This window comes from Cibotium barometz, chromosome 47, assembly GCF_041138505.1.
Source record: "Cibotium barometz isolate CiBa-2024 chromosome 47, ASM4113850v1, whole genome shotgun sequence".
In the NCBI taxonomy this organism is placed as follows: Eukaryota; Viridiplantae; Streptophyta; class Polypodiopsida; order Cyatheales; family Cibotiaceae; genus Cibotium; species Cibotium barometz.
Genome location: NC_141092.1, coordinates 6,292,787 through 6,315,721, shown reverse-complemented (window position 1 = coordinate 6,315,721; position 22,935 = coordinate 6,292,787). Strand labels below are relative to the sequence as shown.

Below are 22,935 nucleotides of genomic sequence, written 5' to 3'. Positions count from 1 at the left end.
TCTGTACATGTCCGTACAGTTCCGTATATATCCATACAGCTCCGTACATACGTACATATCGCCCATGCATATGCCCATACAAGTCTGGGGCTGATCATACAACTGGAAAGCAAGTTGGAGAAGGTGTTGATGGCGAAGAAGAAGCTCTCCATGATCATAATGATGCCCACACACACTCCATGGTCTCCTTCAATCTTCAATGATTGTTCATGGTACTACAAGAGAAGTCCAATCCTTTTTATACTTGACACCGGCCTAGCCTCATGTGAACATGGCACAAATCTGGCCGCTCTATGGAGTGATAGTCCCATAGAAGTGGCACCAGAAATGGAGATGGACCAAATGGTGACACCGTATGGACCCAGCAAAGATTGATACAATGTGGAGTTGGCTAGAGTTATCTAATGTACACGAGGTTCGAAGTTTTCTTGGTCTATGCTCCTATTACAGGCGACTCATAAGGCACTTTGCTCTTATTGCCTCGCTATTACGTGAGTTGACTAAGAAGAGGGCATCGTCAAATGGACTAACAATTAGAAGGATGTCTTTCATTATCTCAAGGATGCAATCATACATGACACACTTCGGGAAAGAAGAATCTAGTGGTTGATGCATTGTCTAGGAGACCATATGTGGCTGCAGTTTCAGTTGCCTCACATGGAGACTTATCTGCCATGCATGATTTGTATCATCAAGATGCTGATTTTGGACATTTATGGGCTGATTTGATGGCTGGTCATGCACATGCATCTTATGTGATAAAAGAAGGATATCTCATGAAGGATAATTGCCTATGTGTTGTGTTTGACATGAGGCAAAAGGTTATGGATGAATGCCCTGCTTCTCCTTATGCTGATAATAGAGGTATATTGTCTACTACGCTAATGATTGAGGGCTATTTCTTTTGGCCAAGTATGCGCAAAGACAGAGGCATATGTGCATGCATGTATCACTTGTCAAAAGGTGAAATTTGATAGATAGAAAGCTCCAGGTTTGCTTCCGCCATTGCCCATTCCTTCACAGCCATGGGAAAGTATAGCTATGGACTTCATAATGGATTTACCAAGAGGCATATTGTGGGGGATAGAGATCCTGGAACTATGAGCCTCTTTTGGAGGGCTCTCTTTGATGACATGGGGACCAAGTTGGAGTTCTCATCAGCTTATCATCCCCAGACTGATGGCCAAAGTGAAGCTGCAAATTCAGCCGTGTTGGATCTTCTCAAATGCTATGTTGCATATCGAAAGACAGCATGGGAGAAGTATCTACCGCTTGTAGAGTTTGCATACAACACGGTACATACATCCATAGGGAAGGTCCCATTTGAGATTGTATATGGCAAAGTGGTTCTATCTCCTATCCTTTGCACTATGGATGAGATCTTTGCTTTGTTGATGAGTATGTAAGAGATCTTGATGTAGCCTTTGCATAGGTACGGACAACCATTGCTAGATCTCAAGATACGCATAAAAAGGCTGTTGACAAACATAGAAGGCAGCTGGACGTCAAAGAAGGAGATTGGGTATTGCTGACATTTGAGAAAGCAAGACTTCGGAAGAGGCCAAATAAAGAGGAGCATATCCTAAGCTCTCTACCAAGTATTATGATCCCTTCAAAGTGAGCAAGAAGATGAATGAAGTTGCCTTCAGGTTGGCATTACTTGATCATTAGAAGATTCACCATGCTTTTCATGCGAGTTTGTTGTAGAAGTGCGTGGGGCATAGTCACAGGGGACGGAGGGGACGGCAGCTTGGAACGCGGGGACGGACCAGCACGGGGACGGACGGGCGTTCCCCACGGCATGTTTCTCACAGGGGACGGTGCAGGGACGGGGACGCCGGTCGGGGACGGCAGTGTGAGGGGACGGCAGAGAGCCGTTGCTCGCCGCTTTTTGCTGTTGCGCCTACCGTTTTTGGCCGTTGCGCTTCTCGTTTCTAGCCGTTTATGGCTGTTGGCTCTTTGAGGCTTGGCCCTCTCTCTCTCTCTTGCCCTTGAGGCTTTCCTCCCTCTCTCTCTCTTGCCTATCTATATAAGAACAAGCCTCTACAAGGCTACAAGCACACACAACTCTCAAGGCTCAAGCTTCTTCTCTCTTCCAACTTCCAAGTTCCAAGCCTCTAGGCTCTCACACAAGGCCTGCGGGCCGCCGCCCTACTATCTAGATTCTAGAATCTAGACTCTCTCTCTCTCTCTCTCTCTCTCTCTCTCTCAAGCCTCTTGAGTCTTCCAACTTCCAAGCCTCTAGGCTCTCTCTCTCTCTCTCTCATTCCTCAAGGCTCTCTCTCTCTCTCTCTCTCTCATTCCTCACCGAGTGGGAGATGAGTCAACAAGAAGAGCAACAAGAGGATGAGGTGCAGGAGTAGCATGCCAGTGAGGATGAGACTGAGGATGAGCTTGATGCTTCTTTGGCACAAGCTACCCATGACCATGAGGCGAGCACTTCACGTGGATGATCATTCATGGATCATGATTCATGGGCCTTACTACTTAGCTCTAGCCTCTAGCCTCTAGTCTTCAGCACTTTTTTGTCATTGACTCATTTGAGTCCGTCCATGTATTCTGCCTCCTTAAGGCTTAGTCCTGACTCCTGACTCTTGAGTCATGACTCATTTTGTATCTACTTAATTATTAATATGACTCAAAAGCTTACCATTTTAGTGTAAATTTGTGCTCATTTTGATGTACTTCCAAAGTAGAATAAGTGTAGAGTAGAAAAATTAAAAAAAAAAGTATTTTTTTGAGTGCCGTCCCCTCCCCCGTCCCCGTTCCCTACTTATGGCCGTCCCTCGTCCCTCGTCCCGTCCCCGTCCCCCGTCACCGTCCCCCGTCCCTTGTGACTATGGCGTGGGGCCAGATCCGCAAGAGCCTATCACGGAAGACCCACGAGAAGTTGATGAACTAGTAGAGATACTTCAATTAGAACATATAGTCTTCCACAAGGAGAGAAAGCTAGCTGGTGGCAAGCTTTCCAGGTGATACCTTGTGAAGTTTAAAAACTATCTTTTCATCGATGCAAAGTGGGTTGACGAAGACTTCTTCACCGAGTTTCCACAGCTTCTTCAGGCGTACCTCGATGCTTTTCAGTTGAGGACAATTGTTTAGAAGCTGGGGGGATGTCACCATTTGGCCAGTTATATGGTTTCCCCCAGTTTCTTGTGCCCAAATGTGGCTAGTTTCTTGCGCCCAAATGTGGCCAATGTGTGGATCCGAGTGTTTTGGATCCTAGTTCCGTGCTTTCCGATGTGCCAGACTTGTGCCCGGAAATGCGAGTGCTGTACATGTTCCATGACTGGGAGATTTGTCCATAAATCAAGTGCACATGCACACATGTTCGCATGCATGACATTGTTTTCGCGTGATCTGTATTCGTGTGTTTGCATGCTATGAATGTCTAGTTCATGGGCTTGGAACGTGAACTGTGCGAGTGCCTTGTATTTTGACGTGTTTTATGGCCTGTGAACACGTGGTAAGTATGCCCAAAACCTTTGTAATCTTTATTAAAATTGCTTTGTAATGTTATAACCTTTGCAGGTTCACATTTATTAGTAAGAGAGTGGACACTTATTAAGTGTGCCTGGGGACCAATCCATTGAGCACCCCCTTGGGCACCCAAATGACCATAGCATGTGAAATCCTACTTATACATTTTAACCTCCCACGTGTTATTAAGGTTGGTGGAGAACAAATCGAGCTTATGCAAGGCTTCTTCCTACTCAAGAAATTTTTTCAAAAAGAAAGTGCAGACCATCTTGGATCAATCACTTTTGCTCATAATCCTCCATACACAGGTTGGTTTGCAAAACGGAAGGCATAGTAGTGATCTCCATCTTCAGCTCGACCCTCAGCCACCCTCCATGCAGGTTATTTTGCTGGTCAAGCTCCTACAGGCTGCTGGTTGACTACTTAGGCCTGGTCATACAGCCCATACGGGCTGCTGGTCGACTACTTAGGCCTGGTCATACAGCCCATACGGTTGCAAAAATCTCTCTTCTACCTGTTGGACAGTCCAAGTGCTTCAAATTGGGACACCTTTATGACTCTTGGCTGATGGTCGGCTGCTAAAACAGGTCGGACAGTTTGTAAGGCAAGCATCTTCATCTTCCAACGAGTTTCCTTCCACCAAGAGTGCACAGTTACTGAGCACTTTCTCTTTTTCAGCTTTGTCTATGTCTTGAGTTGTCTTAATAATCTTAAGTGTTTAAGTGTTGCTAAAACACGATACAGTGCCCAATACGTGCTTACACCCTGTGGGGTGCATTACAAGCCCAAGATCGTTCAGCCCCACACACCCAAGGCATGGAATGTGGGTACAAAGGGCCAAACAAGAACCAGATCTAGACCCACACAAGCGAAAATTGCTTCTTAATATTATTTATCATGGAAAAAAGCAATAAGCCCTTTGTGTTATGCTTTAATACGGTCTTTTTCAAAGAATGCATATGGATATTACATTGTTGCCATTAAATTACCGGTCATTGTTTTGATCTTAAGTACAAAGAAAATGCTGATTCGATTTTGATGGGGAATGAAAATTAGTACGGTTTGTAAGCACACCTAAAGTACATTCAATCACATTTAAAGTACATTCAATCCTATGCTTGAAATTTTGTAAAGAGCTTGTGTGTTTTTCTGGTGTTGTCCAGCTTGTGATCCAGAAGTCACTAGAACCCTGAGAAAGACATTGGCCGAGGCAGAAGCATGTGCATCTAAGGTCTCTCTCTCTGTGTGTGTGTGTGTGTGTGTGTGTGTGTGGAATGAGCTCAAAAGTTTCAGAATACTAGCTTTCATGGGAGTGCTTGAAAAACAATTCTGAGGTCTTGACACTTGAAATGGAGCAGTATTGTTGTCTAGCAGTTTTTTCTCGCATACATGATGCGACACTTGTTGATAGCTCCATCATTACTGAAGTTAGGAAATTGGTTTTGGGCTTGACACTGGCATGAGATTAAGCCTGAGGGTTTCCTTTTAAAGAAAGTTTCTGTACCTTTAGGTGCTCCCTCAGTGCAATATTTTCTGAACTTGTTGCTTTTCCAGTATCCTAGCAGATGTAAAAAGTAATGCAATCATTCACTTGATCACAACTATATTCCTCAAGGAATTAAACTAAACAAGTTCAGCACATGCAGATATCGACTGTATTAAGCAAGCCCTAGGGACTCTGCATGAGTCCTAAGACACAGATTGCAAGTCCAACCGATCAATAATTTTATCAAAAGTGAAGGAGGGATAAGATACAATTCACAGTGGCTTGGATTACTCTCTACATTAACTAAGACCCGACTACATGTTGAACCATTTGTCACGTAACCCTCCCACACTGATTTGTAATGCTCCTTACATTATATGGTAACAACCCTAACAATTGTGTGGGATGTAAATGCCACACGCATCAGATAATTGATAGCCATGTTAAAATCCAAAGAGGAGTGTTGCCTAGGGTCAGGGCAAGGGATGTGGACTAACCTAGGTTAGGGTTAGGGCTTAGGTGGGGCATGGGGACGTGGAGGGTTCACACGTGGGCTAAGGGCACTATCACGATGAGGTCTAGATTGGCTAAGAGCTTATAATTAATAGCCTAGGGCTAATAAAGCGTAAAAGCTTATAAATAAAGTGGGAAAGCCTATAAATAAAGCAGGAAAGTTTATAAATAAAGCAAGGGCCAATAATATTGAGGTTATTGCTATATAAGTAACCTTGGGGGCACTTATGAGTTATTGAGGTATGTGCGTGATAGACAAGAGTGCTATCAGGGGCGTGCAAGACCTCATAGCCATTGAGCTATATGGGATGCTAGGTTGGGGCCATAGGTACCAAGGAGACTCGTCGCAATCAGAACTGAGGCTCGGTGATGAGTCCGGAGGACTCTACGATTGACTCCACGGTTGGGTCTAGGATCGGGTCTATGAAATCTTGTTAGGGTTTTGGTTCTAGGTTAGATGATCCTTGAGCATGGTCTATGGAGACCTTAGAGAGAGAGCTGCAATCTTTAGACGTAGTTTCTAAACCCTTCACATGTGTTTTAAACCTTGCAAATGGAACATAACATCTGGAAACCTTGTTTACATATCAAACGTGCTCCCAAAATGCAGCTTCTTGAATCCTAACACCCTGCTTTTAACCTTTCTAAACTACTCCTTGAAGTTTCTTGCATATCAACAAGCCTCTTAACATACCTACTTTTATCTTAACTCGTTGACCCTTACCCCTGTTAGAAGTCATCTCCTGTCTATTTTTATACACCAGGGCCTTTGTTGTGGGTGTGCCTGCCCTTATGAGGTGTTTTATCATTTTTCCTCACTCCCCGTATTTTTCCCCATTTTTCCATGGTGTGGATGAATGCCAGATGGTTGGCAGGAGCACCTAGTGGCTGGCCGACTGTCCATTTAGCAGTCGTGTGGCTGGCCGACTGCATATTCAGCAGTCGTGGAGGTGCTGGTGGCTGGCCGACTTGCTCCTACAGTCGTGGAGGCCATTTACTGCTGGCCGACTGCTGTATGCAGTCGTGGAGAGCTTTTACAGCTGGCCGACCCCATGCATGGGGCATATAAATAGGCCCCATGCTCCCCACCATTTTATGTATCATACTCCGGGATCTTCTTGTGTATATAGAGCAGAGTTACACGCCTCTATCTCTCTCTTGTGCTGTATTTTTCTACATGCGTTTTGCTCGTGTTCCCATATCTGGTCATCATCTCCGCTGCGTATTTTGACATGGTATCAGAGCCCTAGGCTCTAGATAGTTCTTGGGATTTGTGTGAGCAAGAGGGGGACTGCTGTGTTGCTGATTGGTGGACCGTACGGGACTGTGGAAGAGGAGAAGCAAGAGGACGGCGGGCTGATTTGCTGGACAGCCACTTGCAGGTGTTAGTTCTTTTTTGTTCCCACCCACCCACCCTTTTGAGAGTACATCCCCGCAATGGCAGATCTGTGTGAGATGGACGAGAGGCATGTGAAGATCCCGACACTCCCCACATTCCCGGTGGACCGTCAGTTGGACGGGAACAACTACGGCATATGGAAGGTTATGATGGAATCTGTTCTGGAGTCTTGCGACCTCGCTGATTTCGTCGTTGTTGGGGTTCCACGGCTGGAAGTAGAGGAAGGGGAGTTACCGTCGATCCGAAAGGACCGGGAGGCTCAGACACAGATGTGGGATCGTGTCAACGCCACGGTCCGTTCGTTTATCTTTCTCAACTGCACACCGCAGGTATCAATCATGTAAAGCATATGACGCTGGCCAGAGGTATATGGCAGCATTTGGCCTCTCTTTACAACAGGGTATCGCCCATGAAGAGGATTTCCTTGGAAGTACAGCTGCGGGTTATGAGCCCTGCAATGTCGTCGACGATGCGGGAGCATATTAACAAGCTGCAGGCTCAGTTTGCTTTGAATGCTCATGAGCACAGGAGCGAACTGTTGTTGTGTAGGGGAGATTTCAATGCCCACTTGACAGCCATGGTATTTGGCAGTGCATCCTCTCTCAATCTATGTAAACACTGCATCCAAACCTCAATCTGTTTGTAGAGAGTCGCTATCCAGATTTCCATTGATTTGTGCCAATTGATGGTGGCGCTTGTTGCCAAACAAAACATCTCCAAGGTAGTGCGGAAAGCATAGAGGCATGCGTGTGAGGCCTCCAAAATAAATATAGTATCATGTAAGTCTCGTAACTCTTCTTTTGTGCGAAGAGGCAACGTGAGGCCCGAAACCCTGTGGTAACCCTAAGAAATATGCTCATAGGCTCTGCTACTATAAGATAAAGTAGTGGAGCTAAGGGGCATCCCTACATCATGGAATAGGAAATTTGAAAGCACTCACCACGCCTCCTGCAAGCCAAAACTGTGCTATGGGCCTCGCTATACATGCAAGAGACCCCTTTGATCCACTCCTGGGAGAAATCCATCCGTCCCATTGTGCCTTCCAAAAAGTCCCAATCCACTTTGTCATAAGCTTTTTTAAAGTCTAGCAAGAGAATGGCAAGGGGTTGTTGGCTAGATTTAGCCCACTCCATAGCTTCCCCGAATATGTGTTATCGTCTTATGAGCATCATATATAGGGGGTTTTCTTGAGGTTCATGCACGTAGGTGACGTCGCCCTTTATTGTGAGTGAATCCCTCGGGCTGCTACCTTGACTGCATTCTTCTGATGAATCTGTGCACGTCTTTGGGACTATGCTTAGTGGCTGAGCTTGAATGCTCTGATACCAATGTTGCATGCGCGGAATCCTTGCTGTACTGAACCACAGCCCTAAGCCTTGTTAAGAACAAGATGCTGATTAAACATGATTAAGAGAGGAGAGAGAAGAAGAGAGAGAGAGAGTTGGTGTCAGGGTTTTGTTGTATTTATATGGTACAAAAAGGTGACTGGAGGTCTGTACATGATTTAGGCGCTTGGTCTATTCATTAGGGGTGACCTCTTGTCCCTTCTACATGCTAGATGCTGACTTCTACTACTCCAAGTGATGAATGGCTGAATGAATATGCTGAATGATGGATTTTATGCTTATATATATGCAAGTTCTGGGCAGCCTGCTGCAGTTGCTGTTGGCTAGGTCTTGGACAAATATTCATGAAATAAATCCTGTAAATGCTGCGGTTCATTCAATGCTTGCCCAAACTTAATGGTCTTCACACTGGTGCCTGGCCATGTGCTTGCTTGAGTCCTAGAAGGTTGTCGACCATTGGTTGGATGCTCCTGATGGCTGATGCCGACTGGGTTCCCATGCCATGCCCTTCGTTGTGCTTATGATGATGCTAATGCTGATGATGATACTACTGATGTTGATGATGTCCTAAATGCTGTCCTAACGAGGGATTATGATGTTCATGCTGAAGATTAGCCATGGCACAGGCGTGCACATGACAAGCAATATCATCACCAATGTAATCCCAAAATTGTAACAAGTAGGATGGAGAGATAACTGGGCAGTTGCCTTTTGGGAGGGTGTGCAAAGCATGTCTTAGCTCACTCTTCGAAAAGGGGGCATCCAAACAGGCGCACATATCATCTGTAATAAGCCTGGGCATGTGCTCCTAGACTTTTTGTTGTGCAACATCTCTATCCAAAGGGTAGGTCTCTGCAGAGAGCAAGGTCTGAAAAAATATGAGGCAATACTCCTCACCTTATTTGGATCAGCATGAAATTATCCTTGACAATCCTACAAGTATCTCAAACTGCCCCTACTGTGCATAGGTCCATGTGCTGTGAAAAACGGTTTGTTGCATGTGCCACCCATTTGTGTGCAAAATGCTTGATTAGCATGAAATGCAAACTCAGCCTGCCTATCCATGGCCAATTGTAACTTAGCTCTAATAGTGGACGAGATCTGCAATCCAAGGGAACTCACGATGCTTCTCGTGTTCCCTTTGAAGCGCAGCTAACCTGTGTCTGTGATAGCCTTCTCCTTGTCCAGAGCCTCTGCTTTCTTGGCCAAGGCAATAGAGTGAGTGTGTGGGCTCGTCCTCTCCAAGGCCAAGGCTAGCCTCTCCCTAGGGTTAGGATCACCACAAAGCCTCCAAATCTCTCTAACCTCTGGGGAGGTTTGGCATTTTGATAAAGAGTTTGGGATGCGACGTGAGGTGCACCCTTCTGTCTCCCAAGTTCCTTGATGCACAAGACAATCGGGCAGTGATCAGATTTGGTACTACCAGGCAAGATGGCAATAGAGCCTCCTCTATCTAGGCCCCGATCATCCACATAAAATCTATCCCACCATGCAAAGATGCATCCATCCCCGCTTCTACGGTTATGCCATGAGTAAGATAAGGAGTTAGACCTCCTTTGGAAATCATCCTATGTCCCACAATCCTTGCCATAGAAGGAGAGTATGAATCTCTCCTAGGAGCCTCTCCCCAAGGGGTGTGTTCTACCCTCACGGCTACCCTTTTGTTCCAAGGGTTGCTCAACCATGTTGAAGTCTCCTCCAACAATCCAACGATCAGCCAGGGGTAGCAGTTCTGTGATGGTGCCCCATAGGGCCACCCTCTCTCCTTGTACATTAGGCGCATAGATATTCAAGATACCCAACTTTTGTCCCTTGTGCATACCCATAACCCATTGTACTCTAGTAGGTATGATGTCACGCGTACGCTCGTGCCATGGCTAATCTTCAGCATGAACAGTATTAATCCATCAATTAGGACAGCATTTAGGTCATCATCAGTAGTATTATCATCAGCATAAGCATCAATACCATCATCATCAGTAGCAACATCAGCACCATCATCATCAGTCTGAGCATGAGCATGAGCATCATCACCACCATAATCATCATGGAAAGGCTTCGGGGCTTGTCGGCAGCCATCTTACCTCAGTCGGCAGTAGCCAGCAGACACCTAGGCAACAGGTTGAAGAATCAGCAGTGTGGGCAAGGCATGAAGTCAGCGCAACATTTATGGAAGAAAGACATTAATATTGTCCAAGAGTTGTGTCCAAGAGCTGGCCGACAGCAACATCTGTTGGCCAACCAACACTTGTAGCAGTGATATAAGCATAAAGTCATAAATCAAGTTTGGTCAGCAGTCATTCATCATTCCATCATTGAAGTCATCAATAGAAGCGTATGTAGGGGCCAGAGGTCACCCCTTTGGGCTGACCAAGGGCTAACCATGTACAAGCATTAAAGATCTTTTTGTACCATATGAAATACAAGAAACCCTGACACCAACTCTCTCTCTCTTTGTTCTCTCTCCTTTGTCTTAATCATGTTTATTAGCATCATAGTTGTCAGGTATGAAGGTACGAAACGAGGCGAAGGTACGAAAAATGGTACCGGTACGGGACTTTTTATTATAAGTTCGATAGAGGTACGATTGACTTTTAAAAACACTTGAAAAATAGATATTTGTACACATTTAGAGATGCAAAGTCGAGAGAAGGTGGCAAGGTAGAAAGCTCCCATTGCCCAAACAACCATAAAAAACAATAAAACAAAATAGGAAGAAAAAAAAACATGCATAAAAAAAGTCACCAAAAAAAGGCCATTAAAAAAAAACAGTTTCGCATTAGTTTCGCTTGCATAGTTTTGTACCGTACCGTTTTTTACGTACCTCATGAGCGGGACTAGTTTCGTAGACAGATATGATCAGCATCTTGTTCTTAATCAGGCTTAGGGCTGTGGATCAGTACAACAAGGATTCTGCACATGCAACATTGGTATTAGAGCATTTAGGCTTAGCCACTAAGCATAGGCCCAAGGAGACACACAAATCCATCAGAAGAATTCAACAGGGTAGCAGAAGGAGTGGTTTTGCAAAACAGGCGAAGCTAGAGGAAGCATTCCCTGAGGGCATGTATGCATAACCAGTATATCATTAAGCGCTCAGATCAGTTCCAAAGGCCTAGCAATAGGCGTGATCAGTTTCGCGCAGGTGACCAAGGTGGTACCAAACGTTATGTACTGTACGGATCCGTACGTACTGTACGTTGTTTGCTACGGAAAAAAATTTTAAGGTACGTAAAAATACGTACCATTGGTAAAAATACATAAAATCTCAGAAATTTCATAAAATTTCAGTCCATGTCCACATTGACATATAAAACTTTCGAAATAGAGACACAACAAGGTCACAAACCTACTAATTCAAAAGTGAGAAATTAGAATCACAAGTCGTCAATCTACTTAATAAGTTAATCGTACTTAATACTTAATACTTAATACTTAATACTTAATACTTAAGACAAGTCACATTGTCACAAGTGAGTCGTGACAACTCACAATTCACATCAAAAAATGATGAAATTTGAAAATGAGTCTATGAATAATGACAAAATGTGCCATGTCCATACAACACCAAATCAAAACTAAGGTAACCACATGTGAACAGTACGGGCCGCTACGCACAGAGGCGCGAAGCGAACAGGGGCGGTGAGGGCAGAGGCGAACTGAGGCGGCGGTGAGCAGGGGGCGGCCCAGGGAGAAGGCGACGGCGACAGTAGTGAAGAGAGAGAGAGTGCGACTGTAGAGGAGAGAGAGAATGTTGGCTGGCCCTTACCGGAAGGTTGAGGTCGTACGGCCTCCAGAGTCCAGACACAAGACGCAGGCACGCCGCACACAGAAGGACAAAACGGCGAAACGTTTATCGCAGGCGAAACACACAAAAAACCCCCCCCCCCCCCCAAAAAAAAAAACCGTACGGATCCCCATACGGTATGGATGTACGGTACGGATTGGATCCGTACATACGTTTTGATCCTACCTTGCAGGTGACCCACCGCTATGTTAAGGGTAAGGGATAGCAGTAATGGGGACAACATTGGAAAAGATGCTCAGTTCTTCAGCAAGACTTGGAAGTGGAGATCAAAGGTGGAAGGTGTTTAGACAAAAGTATCAAGGTAGAAGTGCCAAAATCAGAAGTAGAAAACTCTACGGAGGAAGGATGACAGAGTATCCACCCCGGTATTAATCCCTGATTAATCCATCAGTTAGGACAACATTCAAGTCATCATCAATAGTATTATCATCATCAGTAACAACATCAGCACCGTCATCATCAGCCTCGGCATCAGCATCGGCATCAACATCATCACCACCATAACCATCATGGAAAGACTTTGGGGCATGTCGGCAGCCATCTTACCTCAGTCGGCAGCAGCCAGCAGACACCTAGGCAGCAGACGGCCTAGCATTAGGTTGAAGGATCATCAATGTGGGCAAGGCATGAAGTCAGCGCAACATTTATGGAAGAAAAACATTAATATTCTTGTCCAAGAGCTGGCCAACAGCATCATCTGCTGGCCGACCAGAACTTCCAGCAGTTATATAAGCATAAAGTCATAAATTAAGTTTTGTGAGTAGTCATTCATCATTCCATCATGGAAGTCACCAGTAGAAGCAAATGTAGGGGCGAGAGGTAACCCCTCTGGGGCTGACCAAGGGCTTCACCATGTACAAAAATTTAAAGTCAGCTTTTTGTACCATATGAAATACAAGAAAACCTGACACCAATTATCTCTCTCTTCTTCTCTCTCCTCTGTCTTAATCATGTTTATAAGCATCTTGTTTTTAATCAGGCTTAGGGCTGTGGATTAGTACAATAAGGCTTTGGCACGCTGCACATGCAACATATGATAATGTCATGGCCAATAACATGAGGCAAAAGTGGCCTATGAACTACGTAGGTCCCTATGTGTACAATGTAATAATAGACATGGAGAGCTCAAATGTCCATAGTGATAAAGTTGCACAATGCGGAAGAAAAACATAGGAGAGAGGGAGAGCAAAGGAGAGAGGGAGAAATCAGACAATGAACATCATGTTATGTAGTAAGAGGCTTTTACAATGGCAATACCAGCCATCAAATGGTGTAGAACATGTGCCTGTGAATAGCTTACATGATTAACAAGTGAATATGGGAGGGCCCCTTTTATGGTGATGCTGGGAAGTTGGCCGACTGCCCCTAGGAGCTGGCCGACAGCCCACAACCTACTAAATAGGAAATAAATGGATAAATAGGCATTCCCCAAATACACTGAGATGCACAATTTCTAACACCCCCTCTGCAGCTCATAGTGTGTATAAAAAGTCTGAAGAAGATAAAGCTGATGAAGATGCAACCATGGACACTTGAGTATTGTGCAGTACCGGATATGCCTTGGAAAGAGGATCCACCAACTTGTTTCCTCGAAATAAAATTGCCACCACGAACAGCAAGGAACTTTGCTTGGCTCTGAATTCCCACACAAGTGTGCAGTGAACTCCAAGAATAAAATGATGAGCTGCTGGACACACCGTGCCCATTATCCCCCAATAGTGGACTCTGAACACATCCTGTCCCAAAAACCTCGAACAATGAATTTAGAACACATCCAGTCCATAATCTCTGCTACACCAAGCAATAGGCGTGGAACACATCCATAGCTCCAAAAAATGAACTTGTCTCGCCAGATATTTTTAAAGCTCTCCGACTCACGGTTCCCATGCACCAGAAAAAATGGAGCTACTAACAGCTCGCTCTCCCGTCCACAAGGCTCCTTTGGCTGGAAGCACATGGGGGAGAACTATCTGTGTAACTATAGAAGCTGACCATCCAGGTCCTCTAGGGCTTTTGCAGCCTTGGGGACACTAGAAGTATCAGAGTCATCATCCTGTATATGATCATTGCCGTCTTTGAAAACTTGGTCCTAGCCTAGGCTGTACCTTTGGTCTTGCAATCCTTGGCCAAATGAATCTGCTTTCCACAAGAGTAGTAGTGGCACCGTCCTGTCTGTTGCACTGTAGCAAGTGCCTGATCTTGTCCACTAGGAGGGAACCTTACCTGCTCTTGAGAAAGAAGGATAGATGCCTCCTCCAAGAGGGAACCCATATCCATGGCAATCGCTGTGCGGATCTCCTCAATATCCTGTCACATGCACTCTGCACTCAGTGCATGGTGACAAGATGGCTCATCATCAGAAGTGCATCAGTTGTACAGTTTTAGAACCCAATAGGATGATATTTGTCGTACGCCGTGACCCCATTGTACATCCTCAGTCTAGGATAAGTCAGGCACGAGCTACGTAGGTCATTCCTCAGCCTTAGTGGGTCAGTCAGTCAGTCAAGTCCCTTAACCCACTTGGAGAGAATCATTCATGCATGTAGAGTCAATAGAAGCCTTAGGGTTTGCATCAGAAAGCACTCTGCATCTTGCATAATATGCATACATATGCCTGTGCATCATTTAGAACATCCCCAAAGCCTTAGGGAATTTATTGGGATTTATCTGGTATTTTTCCCATATTTATTAGTATTTATTTAGCATTATTTGCATTATTGGGCATTTATAAATATCAACTTTATTAAATGACCAACCTCCAGTTAGTATAAATAGGCTTGCCTAGAGCCTCTTTTCCTCATTCAGTCTTCATTGTGCTAAGAGCTCTCCTCTCTCTTGCTTTCAGCCCAAGACTAATCCAGCCCTAGAGCCCATAAGCTTTCTTCTCCAGCCCTTGAGAAACCCTAGCTTCATTTAGCCCTAGGTGCTTGCATTCAGCCCTGAATTCAGCATCAGTTCATGCCCATAGTTCAGCCCACAGTTCAGCAGAGTTCTACGCCAGCAATCAGCAGTACAGTAGGCTGCGTTTCTGATCCAGCAGTGCAGCAGGCTGCGTTTCTGTCCCAGCCGTACAGCAGCAGCTCCTGTAGTCCCTGATTCACATGCGTTTCAGTCCACAGCATCCTCCACACCTCAGCGTTTCTGTCCACAGCAGATTCCAGCCCTGAAGCAACAGTCTACAGCAGTTTCCAGCCCTGAAACTGTTGTTTGCATCAGTGTCCAGCATTCTGTGCCCTTGGGAAGAGTGCATAGGCTCGAGATCAAGTCATTGAGGTGTTTCTACTGCAGTGTACAGATCAGCCGCTCTCCGATCCTCCGAGATCTTGCGTTTGGCTTATCTACAGTCCAAAGTCATTCTCTCTAAAGTAATAAAGCAAATACTATCTCGTTATCGGGATAGGGGGCCCTTCAGTGGGTAATTCGGGACCCAATCTGGTGTACAGTTCCCATCTATCTCTCTCTCATCTCTTTAAAGTTTGAAGTAAATGAAATGGATTGCTAAACTCACGAAACTCAGGATACAGAAGACGGTGTGAGCATATTGTGTGACAGGATCAACCAATACAAAGACTTCCGCTGCATATCACATTGGTATCAGATTTAGATAGTCCACACACACCGTATCCTAGCGTGGGGGCATCCTCGGATGGTTAGATTGCGTTCCGGCACGACCACCGACTTCAGCATCATGTCTACAGGAGAGAGTACTCATCAGCCGGAAGACGTCTCCCTCGAAGGAGACCTTGTTCTTCCGCCTACACAGCAGACACCATAGCTCTTCTTAGAGCGCAGAACCAGCTACTCATGGAGCGTCTCCAACTCTTGGAGGCAGCAGCAACACATCCTTCTACACCTCCAGCAGCACCCGACTACATCTCCCTCTTCTTTCAGATGGAACAACAAAGGAGAGAGGACGAGGCCCGAAGGAGAAGAGAAAAAGAAGAAAGACGGGACTATGAGGAAGCCCAACGCAGGATCGACGAAGACCGGCGTCAGGCTGACCTCGCCGCTCGGGAACACCAACGTGAGCTTGATCGAGAACGTATGTTACTCGAACACCAACGGGAAAAGGAGGCCATACACTTGAGGTATCAGCAGCTCTCCTCAGTCTCCCCAGTCATAGGTGTCACCAGCCAGCATCCCGCAGCAGCATCAACCACCATCATTCGCAGTCAACCGAATTTCAGCAAGTATGATGGTAAGTGTGATCATTCTTCAGTTAATCAATTTATTCATCAGTTTAATGCTCATTTTCCATTAGCTAGGATCACAGACCCACAAGACAAAGTCCACTTAGCGGCTCCCCATCTCACTGGTGAGGCAGTCACTTGGTGGCAGCATTGGTCTAGTATTCATACTGACCAGGCCACAGGTGTCACAGCCTTTGAGTGGGACATCTTTGTCCATGACCTGAAGACCAGATTTCTCCCGCCCCAGTACATGACCGGTCTGAAAGACGAGTTCTATGGACTCAGACAGAACGGTTCCCCAGTGCTTCAGTTTTCCGGTAAAGTTATTACTTTAGCACAGCAGTTAGGTTTATCTGAGCAGGCCAAGATGGAGCAATTCATTCGTGGATTGGACTCCAACATTCGGTTCACAGTTCGTAACTTTGAACCAAGTACATATGACCGGGCTCTGACTCTCGCTGAGAATGAAGAAATGAAGCTCAACGGGGGCAAGCCCAAGCAGACATCTCAGTCCAGTACCAAACCCCAGCAGCAGCAATCAGCTGCACAGACAGGGAAAGGTAACGCATCTTCTAAAGATGCTAAGAAGGACAGCAGTAATAGCTCCAATTCAGGGGGTAAGAAGGATAAAGAACCTAAGAAAACCCCTGATGAAAAGGCTAAAGCAGGCATTACTGGAGGTTATCTTCCTCCAGAGGAGCAAAGGAAGTACCAGTCAGAAAATAGATGTTTTTTCTGTCATATTATAGGGCATGGTAAGAAGGATTGCCACAAATGGCAAGCGGCACAAGCTGCCCCAGCTCCTCCAGCCCCGCCTACTACCTCAAATGCAGTTCAACTTTTACCTTCCATACATCCTATGCCATCCGTGGTATTTGATGCTAAGCAGGAGGGTGAGAGTGATGCTGCTCAGAAGAGCCTCATCCGAGCTTATGGCTCTGCCCAGGGCCGACAGTTTGTAGTCCTTTTCGATATGGGTAGTTCTGAAGACGCCATCTCTCCCCAGTTGGCTAATAAATTGAACTGCACTTTAGTCCCATATCATCTGGATGTGGACGGGTTTACACCTGGTCTTCGCACCCACATTTCCCAGAAGGCACAGCAGTTTGCCTTTGAAGTTCAGAAGGCCTCATTTCAACGAGATTTCATGGTCTCCCCTCTGTTAGGGTGTGACATGATCTTAGGAATTCAGTGGTTCCGTCAGTATGAGCCTATTCCCGATTGGGGGCAGGACACTTTTACTATTTGTAAAGGTTTTCCTGAGCCTGTCATGATTCGTGGGGATAGAAGCATTCTTGGCATCCCATTGATTTCACATCTCCAGGCCCGACGAGCTATCCGCAAGGGAGCAGAAGGAGCACTCCTTTATGTTCGTGCTCAAACAGCCCCTCCCTCATTAGTAGCATCCATTACATCTTCAGTCCCTTAGTTAGCAGACCTCCTATCCAGACACCAGGACATTATGCTTAGGGATGATCTCCCACCCAGTCTCCCACCCTCTCGCCTTGAGGACCATCACATTGATTTGGTCCCTGGATCAGATCCTCCTAGTAGGTTTCCCTATCGTCTTTCCAAGACTTTAGAGGGCGAGTTGGAAAAGCAGTTATCTGAGCTTCTCCGAGCCGGATTCATTCGGCCTTCTTCCTCCCCATTTGCTGCACCTATCCTATTTGTCCAAAAGAAGGACAAGTCTGCACGCCTTTGTGTAGACTACAGGGCATTAAACAAACTCACTATCAAGAATAAGTTTCCTATGCCCAGGATAGAGTACATTTTGGAGCGTTTAGACGGTGCTAAGTTTTTCACTAAGATCGACCTCAAGAGTGGTTACCATCAGGTCCGCATTTTTGAAGCTGACATTCCAAAAACAGCTTTCAGGACAGAGCGTGGTCACTACGAGTTCGTAGTCATGCCTTTTGGGCTTACAAATGCACCCGCAACGTTCAATAAGATGATGTCTAGGATTTTCGCAGTCCACATTGGGAAGTGTGTTTTCATATTCCTTGATGACATACTAGTCTTCTCAGCCACTGCGGAGCAGCATGAGAAAGATGTGGAGAAAGTCTTGCAACTTTTGCGAGATAATCAGCTCTACATAAATGCCAAAAAGTCTATCTTTGGTGTTAAGGAAGTTCAGTATTTGGGCTATATCATCGGTTCCGATGGGATTAGACTGGACCCATCAAAGGTTCAGGAGATCTTAGATTGGGACATTCCTAAGACCGCCCAAGAAATCCATTCATTCGTAGGTCTTTGTCAGGCCTATAGCACACATGTCCATCAATTTTCCAACCTTGCAGCACCTCTTACCGACTTGCTCAAGGGGGTGAAGACTCGCAAGCCGAAAGTCTCAGTTACAGGTAAGGCACTTGATGCATTCCGTGCACTCCAGAAAGCTGCCTCAGAAGCACCTGTATTAAAGTTAGCATCATGGGACGAACCTTTCGAGGTCATCACCGATGCTAGCAATGTAGCCATAGATGCAGTCCTCCAGCAGGACAATAGACCCGTGGCATATTACAGCAGAAAGTTGGATGTCGCCGAAAAGAATTATTCGGTATATGACAAAGAGCTTTTGGGTGTGATCACAGCGCTCAAACATTGGAAGCCTTTTCTTTATGGGCAGGCTTTCACAGTGAAAACAGACCACCAAGCACTTAACTGGCTTCAGACTATGCCAAGTGCCCAGTGGAGTGGTCGACAGGCCAGGTGGAGTCAAATCTTCCAACAGTTTGGAGGTATGATTGAATACATCCCTGGTAAGCATAACCCAGTAGCAGATGCTCTCAGTCGAAAGTCCAGCATCCAGGCAGTCCAAGAAGCTACCATTCTCGAAATCACGGGGAAGGACTTGGATAGTATGAAAGACCAATATGTCGACTCCCCTGAGTTTGGTACTCAGTATAGTTTGGCCCTCACTTCTGAGCCTGGCCACTATTCAGTACAGAACGGTTGGTTGTTCTACAAGAACCGTCTCTGTGTTACTCGGGAAAAGCGCTCCGCTCTTCTCCATGATGCCCATGACTCCTTAGTTGGAGGACATAGGGGTATCAACGGTACCCTCGAGAAATTAGAACGGTCCTTTTATTCGCCAAAGATGAGGCGTGATGTCTATGCACATGTACAAGCCTGTAAGATTTGTCAAAAAGTCAAGGTTCCCCATACAAAGAAGGCAGGTTTACTACAACCTTTGCCTATCCCCGACGGACCTTTTATCGACATATCTATGGACTTTGTAGGGCCTCTACCAGCATCCACTGGATCCCGTAACACTCAGTGTTTTACCATTGTGGATCGCTTTAGTAAGTTCTGCATGCTCATCCCATGCAAGCATACGGCCACAGCCGAGGACGTAGCCCGTCTGTTTCTCAAGCATTGGTATCCAATATGTGGTTTGCCTAGCACCATAACATCAGACAGAGATTCCAAGTTTACCTCGCATTTCTGGAGGGCATTATTTGAAAACTTTGGAACTAAGTTGCAGTTGTCTAGTGTATTCCATCCCCAGACAGATGGCCAGACAGAAATTTATAATCAGTTGGCCTTTGATGTCCTCAAGTCATATTGTTATGACCAGCAGTCCAAATGGGAGCACTATCTTCCGTTGGTCCAAGCTATCTTGAACGACACACATTCATCCAGTGTCGGACGGACTCCATATGAAGCAGCCTTTGGTCGCCTTTTTTCTTCTCTTTTGACGAGAATGGTGTCTCCATCTTTAGAGGCTAATAAAACCACGAAAGCATTTTCCGAGATTATTGAGTCAGTCCAAGGACCGCTTGACCAAAGCTCAGGAAGCATATAGCAGACAGGCAAATAAATCTAGACGAGATGGCCACTTCAAGGAAAGGGATTGGGTCTATTTGCGTATCATGAAGCAGAGATTGAAACAAGTGGGCAAACGTTGTCCCAAGCTTTCTTTCCGTAGTTTTGGCCCTTTTCCAATAGTTAAGAAGATAAGTGATGTCTCAATGAAGTTAAAGTTGCCTGCTAGTTGGACAATGCATGATGTTTTCCATGTTTCTTGGCTAAAACCATATGTTGGTCCAGAAGTGTTTGATGTTTCAGATGAACAGCAGCCAGACGTGGTAGACGAGGCAGAAGTTATTGAGCCTGAACAGATCCTTCTTCATCGATGGAAGCATGGTTCCGGTCGACGGATTCGTCAGTTCTATACGAAGTTCCGAGATCGAGGCACCCATGAAGCCGTATGGCTCGACGAGGAGTTCTTCCAGGAGTACCCCCAGTTATTGGCGGACTACTTGGAAGCCATGAACCTGCCGCCGCCAAGCTAATCAGGAGGGAATGTCACATGCACTCTGCACTCAGTGCATGGTGACAAGATGGCTCATCATCAGAAGTGCATCAGTTGTACAGTTTTAGAACCCAATAGGATGATATTTGTCGTACGCCGTGACCCCATTGTACATCCTCAGTCCAGGATAAGTCAGGCACGAGCTACGTAGGTCATTCCTCAGCCTTAGTGGGTCAGTCAGTCAGTCAAGTCCCTTAACCCACTTGGAGAGAATCATTCATGCATGTAGAGTCAGTAGAAGCCTTAGGGTTTGCATCAGAAAGCACTCTGCATCTTGCATAATATGCATACATATGCCTGTGCATCATTTAGAACATCCCCAAAGCCTTAGGGAATTTATTGGGATTTATCTGGTATTTTTTCCATATTTATTAGTATTTATTTAGCATTATTTGCATTATTGGGCATTTATAAATATTAACTTTATTAAATGACCAACCTCCAGTTAGTATAAATAGGCTTGCCTAGAGCCTCTTTTCCTCATTCAGTCTTCATTGTGCTAAGAGCTCTCCTCTCTCTTGCTTTCAGCCCAAGACTAATCCAGCCCTAGAGCCCATAAGCTTTCTTCTCCAGCCCTTGAGAAACCCTAGCTTCATTCAGCCCTAGGTGCTTGCATTCAACCCTGAATTCAGCATCAGTTCATGCCCATAGTTCAGCCCACAGTTCAGCAGAGTTCTACGCCAGCAATCAGCAGTACAGTAGGCTGCGTTTCTGATCCAGCAGTGCAGCAGGCTGCGTTTCTGTCCTAGCCGTACAGCAGCAGCTCCTGGAGTCCCTGATTCACATGCCTTTCAGTCCACAGCATCCTCCACACCTCAGCGTTTCTGTCCACAGCAGATTCCAGCCCTGAAGCAACAGTCTACAGCAGTTTCCAGCCCTGAAACTGTTGTTTGCATCAGTGTCCAGCATTCTCTGCATCATCCACACATTCAGCAGTCATCTGGTGAAGGTAACTCAGCATTCATATGTGTTTTTTCAGCATTCTAACAGTGTGTAGAACAGTCCACCTTCTTCTTCTTTGAGCCTCTGGTGTGCAGCCCTTCCTCATGCCCTTGGGAAGAGTGCATAGGCTCGAGATCAAGTCATTGAGGTGTTTCTACAGCAGTGTACAGATCACCCGCTCTCCGATCCTCCGAGATCTTGCGTTTGGCTTATCTACAGTCCAAAGTCATTCTCTCTAAAGTAATAAAGCAAATACTATCTCGTTATCGGGATAGGGGGCCCTTCAGTGGGTAATTCGGGACCCAATCTGGTGTACAGTTCTCATCTATCTCTCTCTCATCTCTTTAAAGTTTGTTGTAAATGATAAAAAACCAAAAAATGAAAAATAAAGATGATACTAATGGCGTAGATTGCGCTCGCTGAAGCTCCCGCCTCCCCTCTCCCTGCTCGTGGTTCTGCATTGCGCCTGTCGCCCCCCCCTTCCTGCTCGCCCCCCCGCCTGCCCATCGCTCCTGCCCCCCCTCCGCCTGCATTGCCCGCCGCCTGTTTTTTTTAGCCCCCCCCCCCGCCTGCTTCCGCTGTTGCGCCCCCCCCCCCCCCTTTTTCTGTTCCGCCTCGCTTCCTCTCCTCGCGCCTCCCCCTTGTCTTCGCGCCCCCCCTCCACTCTGCTGCGCCTCATTCCCCCCTGCCGCCTGCTCGCTTCCTCCCCTTCCCTCTTGCGCGCAGCCCCCGCCTTCCCCCCTTTTTTGGGGTTTTTTTTCTTTTTTCTCCTTCGCCTTCTCCCACCCCCCCCCTCCTTCTTGCTTCCGCCCCCCCTTGGGGTTTTGTTTTTCTTTTTCGCTCCGTATCCCGCCTCTCTGTGTGCAATTCGGTTCCAGCAGGTTCCCGCCTTCGCCTCGCCTTCGCCACAGCTTCAGACTCTGATGGAGGCTCCTCCCGCCCCGCCTCAGAGGGACTCATCCGCAGCCCCCTCGCCCGCCCTGGAGGTCACCCCCATCAGGCTTTCTCTTTCGCCGGAAGAGGAAGCGAGCCTCACCGCAGAGGTGGAACGCCTCCAGGCTCATTCCACCATCTGCCGTATAGTCGGCACTCGCCCCAGCAGAGGGGAGATCAGGGATCTTCTTCAGGCCCGCCTTCTTGCAGATGTGGGCAAGATCCTGGATGGACAGCTTCTGGGCCGGGGACATTATCAGATCGAGTTCGAGGCCGCCCAGAGCGTTGCCAAGGTCCTTGCCATGAGTCCCCTTGACATCAGGGTTGCTCGGGCTTTCTTCAGACCTTGGCAGCATGGATTTGACCCAGCAGCGGGGCGGAGCAGGGAGAGCGCCTCTTCCATGTTACAGTTTGTTTCCTTGGTCTCCGCCGGGAGTATCTTCCGCTCCTCTCCAGGCTCGGAGCATTGGTGGGCTCGGTACTAGAGACGGGCCCCTCAGCAGCTTCAGTGGTGGCCAGAGCA

At 46.4% G+C, this 22,935-nt stretch overlaps 1 protein-coding gene across 3 annotated transcripts in view; it reads left to right on the top strand.

The window, feature by feature from the left end:
- The window catches only part of LOC147611302 (uncharacterized), a 49,146-nt gene that overhangs the window by 2,696 nt on the left and 23,515 nt on the right, over positions 1 to 22,935 (top strand). For all 3 annotated transcript variants that reach the window (XR_015263738.1, XM_086784380.1, XM_086784382.1), the window contains exon 2: positions 4,644 to 4,711. Coding sequence is in view for 2 of the 3 variants with exons in the window: in XM_086784380.1 (XP_086640506.1) it covers positions 4,644 to 4,711 (68 nt within the window). In the remaining variant the exon portion in view is untranslated. The remainder of the gene's footprint in view (positions 1 to 4,643; positions 4,712 to 22,935) is intronic.